General features: G+C 45.4%; 1 protein-coding gene across 1 annotated transcript; it reads left to right on the top strand.

Moving 5' to 3' along the window:
• The first annotated feature begins 4,951 nt into the window (after positions 1 to 4,951).
• LOC115691319 (uncharacterized) lies at positions 4,952 to 5,898 on the top strand. The gene is made up of 2 exons (XM_030617913.1): positions 4,952 to 5,254; positions 5,380 to 5,898. Exons 1-2 carry the CDS (start codon positions 4,952 to 4,954, stop codon positions 5,896 to 5,898), a joined length of 822 nt encoding a protein of 273 aa, XP_030473773.1.
• The last annotated feature ends 2,801 nt before the right edge of the window (positions 5,899 to 8,699 follow it).

Raw genomic sequence — 8,699 nt, 5'->3', positions numbered from 1 at the left:
ATTGAGATCAACGCTGAGTCCAAGTCTTCAGAGGAACAAACTGGCATCGACGAGACCGACTCTAAGTGGACCCCCCCTCTAGGGTGAATAGGGGTTAGTAAGAAGTTAGGGGTTGGACAATTTTGGAGACGTCCCTTTTCGGTGCAAGTGATAGTCTATCCGAAGCCGCTAGCCCTTTTTGATATCGGCGGTTGTCAGTGTCGAGGTTTGATGGTTGCGACGGTTTGTAGTGAATAATGTAAATATAGTGGGTGTAATGAAGTGGTTGGTTGTTGTTTGTGATGGATTATAATGAATATTGTATATAGCGCAGTGCAATAAAATGCTTGGTGGTTTGGTGATTTATTCTCCCTTTTACCCCTAGTTAAATATTGTTTGGGTGTTTGAGGCTTTCGCTAGTGCTTTATCTCTGATGTGCAAGTTTGGGTCGGTGGTGTTTCCTGGGACGTCGCACTGATTCGACCAAGGAGGGATGCCACGAACTCGATGGGGTTCGGGGCGTGATAACAAGACGTGAAGATGGCGATATAAGACCAATGTCCAATCCGGTCTCATCTTTGTACTCCATTCGATACCCAATCATGTCTCGGGTCTTTCTATTCATGTTGTAATAAACATCCGATGAGTTGCAGGTTTTTTTTCTTGCATTTGGAATAGCTTGTCATTTCAATACATTGGGTGTTTACTTTATGCACCGCTTTTCAATACAATTGCTTGTTTCTTTCCTTTTCTAGACTAAGATAGGACTACTCTAGAATTCTAAATGGAAAACACAAAAACAAAATGCATGATCACCTAGTTGACTAAGACTTTGACATGAAAATGGTAAAACCAAATGCATGGCAACTTAGATAACAACCAAATAAGTTTAGCGATATCGAAAGGGCGTTAGTGGAAACATTAACGTAAGCTAGTCCTTGAACCCATGATCTATGGTTTTCGTAGAAGCCGAAACAAAATTCTCACATTTTGATTGGGTATTCTAGCCGACCCTCGACATAAGCTAGTGGCGACTCCTATTTGTTAAAGAAGATCAAATCAACCTGCTATCACGCGAGGTGTGGATTGAAGGAGAATCCACGTTCATGATTAATGAACCTTATGGATGAACAAAAGATCGATACTTCGGTAAGTCGTCTTTTATGATGTGTCATTTGGACCGTAAACACTTACCTCTAAACCCACTTCCTGAGTTCGGCCCTCAAGAGGTAGGTCGTGACAACGTACGTGTAGAGTAAAATATTTATAGTTGTTTTTATGTCATTAAATGGTTAGTTAGCTAAAAAAAGACAACAGGATATTATTTCTTGTCGAAGAGCTGACGCAAGTGAATCTTCTTTTAATAGAATGGAGAACATCGGCTTTATGAGGAGAGACTTTTTTCCTTGATTTACGGCTTTTTTTAAATGGGTGACAATAAAATATTTGATGTCTTGTCTTACTTGAACTTGCCATCCAAACGTATTTCACAAAGAGAACTTTTAGTGAATCATACATGTAATTCTTTTTTTGGGTTTAAAACGTGCTCCTATATATCATTTCATTCGTCTTGTTGGTAGCACCACCAAGTCATACTCTCGTGTCAAGTCCTGCTAGAGATTGACAATCTTATGCACATCGTAAAACATTGATATCATGAAGACATTTTGTGACATTATGAATATCTACCCCTTTTTGGGATTTATAAAATGTGTATTTTGTCGGTGCGCTTATAATTAAATCTCGCCCAGAACTGATCACTCTCGGGTTAATTTTAAAATTTGAAATTTCGCTAAAATCGCATTCGATCGAATTTAGCTATTATTAGAGCCTGAACTTTGGTGTCGAATTTCTCGGAGTTTCGTGATGAATTTAATTGGACGGTGTCGATATTATTGTGGCCAGCGTCAATATTGCCCGGAATTGGTGAAAAGTGAAACTTGGACCAGGTGCAGATTTTGACTAATAGACCTCCCTCTTAGTGTATTTTAGTTAGTGTTTTTGGCCCTTTTTCCTAATTTATAAATTAGGGTTTTTTTTTACCATCGAATTGAAATCGACTTTGAACGTGGGTCGTTGGATCGCACTCGATGGAGTTGACTTTCTCTATCTCTCTCTCTCCTCTCTCTGCCGCGTGCGTCCCCTCCCCCTCTCTGCCCCATGCATACGTCCCCACCCTCTCTCTCTCTCCTCCCTTTTCTTCTTCTTTTTCTTTCTTCTTTCTTCTTCTTTCTTCTTCTTCTTCCTCCTTTCCCCTTCGCCGCTGCCCCTACTCCCCTTTTGCCCGACCGCCGTTCATCCCAACCGCCTGCTCGTAGCTCACCTGGCCGAGCCCGTCCCCATTGCCGCCCGTCTCGCTGCCCAACCACCGCTCGCCATCGCCGTCGCTTGCCTCCTGCTTGTTCGCGGTTCACCTGGTTGAGCCCGTTGCCACCACCGTCGCTGCTGCCTAGCCACTGCTCACCGTTACCGTCGCCGACTAGCTAGCTCACCAGCTAGCCGAGCTTCATGTCTGCTTGTTTGCTCGTCGCCGCTGCCGCTCGCCCAACCGTGTCGCCTAGCCCGCTGCCCAGGCCGTGGCCGAGCTCGTCTGGTTGCCGTCTCGGCCGTGGCCGAGCTCTCCCAACTGCTCGCCTACACGCTTGGCCGCTCCCCCGGCCGTGGCTGAGGGCTTTGCCGAGCCGTGGCCGAGCAGCTTGCCCGCTGCGCCCTTGCTTATGTCGAGCCCGCCGCTGTCCGGACCGGCCCGTTTGGCCCCCTTGTCGATTTTCCTTGGGCCAAAGCTAGGTAATTGACTCCCTAAACCCTACTTGGTACTTTGGGTATTATTAGACTTGTTTAGGGGTGATTAGTGTTGGTTTAGTGACCAAGTTAGGTAGGGATTAGTTAATTGAATGTGATTAGTTTATGGATTATTGTGGTGGTGATTTTGTGGCTAAATTAGTGATCGATCGAGATGGGTTCAATGACTGAGTTGTAGTGGCGTTTGTGAGTGAAATTGGTGTTTGAATATGGCCAACTTGAAGGTCGGATTAGTGGGCTAATGTGGTGAGCATGACTTGAATTTGAATAGTATGACGTGTTAGATTGATATTGGCGAATTGTGTTGTGGTGTATATGCATGAAAAATGTCTTGAGGCATGGTTACGCAAGACCGAGCCCGGATTGATCGGAGCGCTGCCAACCTGAGGCGTGATTATGCGGGTCGAGAGAAATGTCCTGAGGCGTGGTTACGCGGGACTGAGCCCGGTTTGATCGGAGGGCTGGACCTGAGGCATGTTAACGCGGGTCATGGCTAGTCGGTTGGACACGCATGCGAAATGTGTTTGGTTGAATTAGGTGAATGTACGTGGTTATGGCGCTCGAGTGTTTATGTTATGTTCTTGAGCTATTATTGTATTATTGTGATTTGACTAATGCGCGGAGTTGGCGGGTGATTTGAGGAGAGGTAAGTGTGCATGAGAATTCTTTTATGTCGATTGCTAGATTGCATGTTGGGACTCATCTGGGTACGCATTGGCCTAGGTGGGGTTTAGGTTGTCTGCTTATTGAGATTTATTCTCATTGCTGTAGTGCAAATAATTTCAGATCCCCGACCCCGACCTTGATCATGCGACCACCTCGGCGTTTTGGGGTCCCTATGTAGACGGTGCATGAGGAGACCGAGTATCCAGTAGGTCCACATTAGACTTATATTAGGCACCTCACTACAGTCTGGGTAGATGTGGGCTTGGAGGACTTACAGTGTCATACTAACTTGGCCTAGCTTTATCGTGACGGGTTGGAGTTAGTTGGCCCAATCCGAGATTTTGAAGGATAGCATCATGGCAACGAGGATGCCGTAGATTGGGAGCCCGGGGACGTGTATGCTCCTAATGGTGAAATTCTGGACTTCGAAGATCCCCCGAAGAACCTTGGTCTCGAACCCGAGCCCGTACCAGAACCTGTAGCGCCTGTGGATCTCGAGGTCAAAGAGGAATTTGAGGAGTCCGAACCTGAAGAAGAGTCCGAGCCTGTACCAAAGCCCATGGAGTCCGAGCCCGAGGAGGAGCCGGGTAACGGGGAAGAGCCGATCGAGATTAACTCTGACACGGAGTCGGAGTCTTTAGGGTCTGATTTAGATTGGGCACCGTAGGAGCGTTTGGGTGCTGGGCTTAGAAGCTTTTTGGTAGAGCCCTTTTTGTGCAGCTAGCTAGCTTACCCTACGACCTGTCCTTTTTTGATGATAATGGTGGACGCTAACCCTAGGAGCCTATTGTCTGATTGTCTGGCTGAATGTTGTAAGTGACTGTTTTCCATTGTTATGAAATTATTATTTTGTGCTATTACTATCCCTTCGTCATTGTCTATTGTCTGGGTTGTTATATTTCGCTTCCGCTTGTGTATACATGTGGGTGTCTCGTTTGGGTCGGTGATGCGTCCTGGGACGTTGCATTTGATACGATCATCGTAAGGGTGTCACGAGCCCGTTGAGGTTCGAGGCATGACATCCCCATTGATTTGGTATCAGAGCAAGGTCAGCTCGATCCAAGTTGGTCAAAGCTTGAAGTGATAATGAGCGATGACTTTGGGGTAGCCAGTTAGGGAGACTCCTGTGCCATGCGTACCCCAGACTATGTGATTGTGGTTGCTGAGTGATCTTATGCAATAGTGTGTGAAGTGCAGGTGCGTGAGGACTTGAGATAAGTGCGCGAACTATGTTGGCTGCGATTGGGTGCTGTATGTGATTGACTGCCTGCTTGGTGAATTATTGTTGTGATTCCCTGCCTAGGACTTTAGACTGGTATAGTTGGCCTAGGTCTCTAATTCCTGAGTGGAATTATAGCAGGTAGGCGAGTGTAAGACCCTGTGAGAATGAGCAGTTGAGGTCGAGGTCGAGGTAGAGGTCAAAGTCATGTGGCCCTGTAAGCTAGAGTTGCAGAGCATCCCCGAGAGGATAGAATTCTGAGGGCACTAAAGAAGTCGGGATTTAATGGGTAGACAGACTGAAAAGCGGAATGCTACTGTCGCTACTGCTGCTGAGGCCGCTGTTGCTGCCACCAATAGAGCCAATGGAAATAATGGAAACAATGGAAACAACGGGAACAACAGGAATGGTGGGTACCCCGCTCAGGGCCAAGTAAATGCAAACAGGCCGATGTCTAAGCTGGTTGAGCAGTTTTTTAAGCTGAAGCCTCCGAGGTTTGATGGTAGAGGTAATACTGAGGCTGTACCTCGATGGGTGGAAGAGCTAGAAAAAGCTTTTGAAGTGCTGGGATGCACTGAAGAGGAAAAGGTAACCCTAGCATTATACCAGCTTCAAGAAAATGCAAGCAACTGGTGGAGAGCCGCAAGAGGCCAAGTGTTTCCCGCTGGTACTACTCCGACTTGGACCATTTTACTGAGACTTTTAATGGCAAGTATTTCTCGAAAAGTGCCCAAGAGCAGAAGTTGGCAGAATTCATGAGACTTCGCCAGGGTCAGATGTTGGTAGAACAATATGAGGTCGAGTTTGCAAGGCCATCCAAGTTTACCCCAAGAATGGTAGAGGACCCAATGGACAAAGCCAGGAGGTTCCGAGATAGACTGAAGCCGAACCTCCACAGTCAGGTGATCTCACTGAACCTGAGGGGCTATCATGAGATTTATGATCGGGCTCAGGCAATCGAGTGTGATTTGATGGATCGGGCTGTCGCCTATGGATCGCAGCAGGCCTCGGCTTGGGACAACCGTCGTTTTGGGAAGAGACCTATAACGGGAAATAATTGTTTTATCCCTCCTATTCATAGAAGTATCGGAAAGCCGAATCACTTTCAGAACGCCCCGTGTCGGTTATGTGGAAGGAAACATGGGAATGGACCTTGCCCAAGTAGGGGCGGAGCGTGTTTTAAATGTGGTAGAAACAGCCATCAGATGAGGGACTACCCCAACAATAGGTAGGCTAGGTCGCCTGCACTACTGCCATCGCCGCCCCTGAATGGAAATCAAGTTGGAGCTATCCCACCGGCCAATCAGAATAGGCCACCGACCCAAGGACGAGTATATGCAATGCCGAGAAGGGAAGCTGAGGACGCGCCTAGCATGGTCACAAGTACGACCTCTCTCTATAATCATGCTGCATATGCTTTATTTGATCCAAGGGCATCATATTCGTTTATATCTGAGCAGTTCGTTAAATTGTCTGGAATTGAACCGAGACCGTTTGAAGTTATGCTGTGTGTGACTACTCCATTGAATGATAAAGTGTTGTTGCGTTTGGATGCCCTGATTGTAAGATAGTGATTGGTGATAGGGAAGAAAGGATAGATTTGACGGTTTTAGCTATGTATGACTTTGATGTGATTGTTGGTATGGACTGGTTAGTTATACAGAAAGCTGTAATGGACTATACTAACAGGGTGATCCAATTTAATCCGGTTGGACATCTTAGATTCGAGTTCGTGGGAAATCGAGAAGGAACCTCAATCCTTTGGATCTCGTCATTTGAGGTGACTAAGCTGTTAGACGAAGGGTGCCAAGGATTTCTGGCGGCCATAGTTAATTCGATGACTAGAGAGCCAAGGCTAGAAGACATAGCCATGGTGCGTAATTTTTCCGATGTCTTTCCTCAGGAATTGCCGAGATTACCACCTGATAGAGAAGTAGAATTTGTGGTTGAGTTGGACCCCAATACGAAACCGATCTTAAAAGCACCCTATAGGATGTCATTGTCAGAATTGAAGGAATTGAAAGTTCAGATGCAAGAGTTACTGGATAAAGGCTTTATTCGCTCGAGTGCGTCTCTATGGGAAGCGCCAGTGTTATTCGTGAGAAAGAAAGATAGGTCTTTGAGGTTGTGCATTGACTATAGATAGTTAAATCAGGTAACCATTAAGAATAAGTACCCACTACCAAGGATAGACGACATGTTCGATCAGTTGCAAGGAGCATCGATATTTTCTAAGATCGACTTGAGGACAGGTTATCACCAACTGAGGATTAAGAAGGAAGATATGTCGAAGACGGCATTCAGGACGAGATATGGACACTACAAGTTTACGGTGATGCCGTTTGGATTGACTAATGCCCCTGTAGCCTTTATGGATTTGATGAATTGGGTGTTCAAGGAATTCTTGGATCAGTTTGTAATCGTGTTCATAGACGATATCTTGGTATATTCAAAGAGTTCCGCCGAACATGAGTTACATTTGGAAAAGGTTCTACAGACTTTAAGGGAACATGCACTTTACGCTAAGTTCAGTAAGTACGAATTCTAGCTTCATCGTGTAATGTTCTTAGGACATGTGGTATCCGGGGAAGGAATTGCAGTGGATCCGACAAAGATTGAAGCCATCACGAATTGGCCGAGACCGACAACAGTAACTAAGGTTCAGAGCTTCTTGGGTCTAGCAGGTTATTACAGACGTTTCATGAAAAGGTTTTCGACGTTAGCAACACCATTGACATGTTTATTAAAGAAAGAAACGAGGTTTGAATGGACGGATAAGTGTGAAAGGAGTTTCCAGGAGTTAAAGCAGAGGTTGACGACCGCCCCAGTGTTGACAATCCCATTAGGTCCAGGAGGATATGAGATCTACAGTGATGCTTCGCTAAAGGGACTAAGATGCGTGTTAATGCAACATGGAAGAGTGGTAGCATACGCATCGCGATAATTGAGACCACATGAGCTGAACTATCCGACACATGACTTGGAATTGGCCGCGATTATCTTCGCCCTTAAGATTTGGAGACATTACTTGTGTGGAGAGAAGTTTCAAATTTAAACGGACCATCAAAGTTTAAGGTACTTATTTTCCCAAAAGGAATTGAACATGAGACAGCATCGTTGGATGGAACTCCTTAAGGACTATGACTGCAATATTCTGTATTACCCCGGAAAGGCTAATAAAGTAGCGAATGCATTAAGTCAGAAATCGAGCATCATGCATATGATGGTCAAGGAATGGACTCTGTTGAAGGGAGTTCGGGATTCGGAGTTTAAGTTTGAAGTGAGTCATGTCTCAAGTCTACTTGCCGTATTGACGATTGAACTAGAAATCCAGACTAAGATTAAGGCTTTACAATCGACAGACCTAGAGATTCAGAAGATTTTGAAAATGGATGTCACAAAAAGGAAATCGGACTTTCAGGTACCCGAGGATGGGATTTTGAAGTTCCGTGGATGGTTGTGTGTGCCTAGTGATGCAGAACTGAAGGAGGAGATTTTGTTAGAAGCTCACCGTAGCAATTATAATATTCACCCGGGTAGTACGAAGATATATCAGAACTTACGATAGCATTATTGGTGAAACATCATGAAAGTGGATGTAGCTAAGCACGTGGCTAAGTGTTTAACATGCCAACAAGTGAAGGCCCAGCATTATAAATCGGGTGGAATGTTGCAGCCATTAGAAATCTCTGAGTGGAAGTGGGAACACGTCACGATGGACTTTGTAATGGGATTACCCAGGAGCTAGAGGGGTCATGATTCAATTTGCGTGGTAGTTGACCGATTGACAAAGTCAGCACATTTTCTGCCGGTACAAAAGGACTTTGCCTTGGAAAAGTATGCCGAGATATATGTGCGATAAATAGTTCATCTTTACGGAGTGCCAGTGACGATTACTTCAAACTGTGACCCTAAGTTTACGGCCGCTTTTTGGAAAAGTCTTCATACGGCATTAAGAATGAAGTTACAGTTTAGCACGGCTTATCATCCCCAAACGGATGGCCAGTCTGAAAGGATGATTCAGACTTTGGAA

This window comes from Syzygium oleosum, unplaced genomic scaffold (assembly GCF_021117445.2).
Source record: "Syzygium oleosum isolate NSW1041296 unplaced genomic scaffold, Sole_v2.1 Sole_v2.27, whole genome shotgun sequence".
In the NCBI taxonomy this organism is placed as follows: Eukaryota; Viridiplantae; Streptophyta; class Magnoliopsida; order Myrtales; family Myrtaceae; genus Syzygium; species Syzygium oleosum.
This window is presented reverse-complemented; position numbering and strand designations above follow the sequence as displayed.

Excerpts from the sequence above, each read along its gene's own strand:
- LOC115691319 (XM_030617913.1), top strand. The coding sequence starts at position 4,952 with ATGGGTAGACAGACTGAAAAGCGGAATGCTACTGTCGCTACTGCTGCT. Across the intron at positions 5,255-5,379 it reads GATGCACTGAAGAGGAAAAG|TATTTCTCGAAAAGTGCCCA; the intron begins GTAACCCTAGCA and ends TTTAATGGCAAG.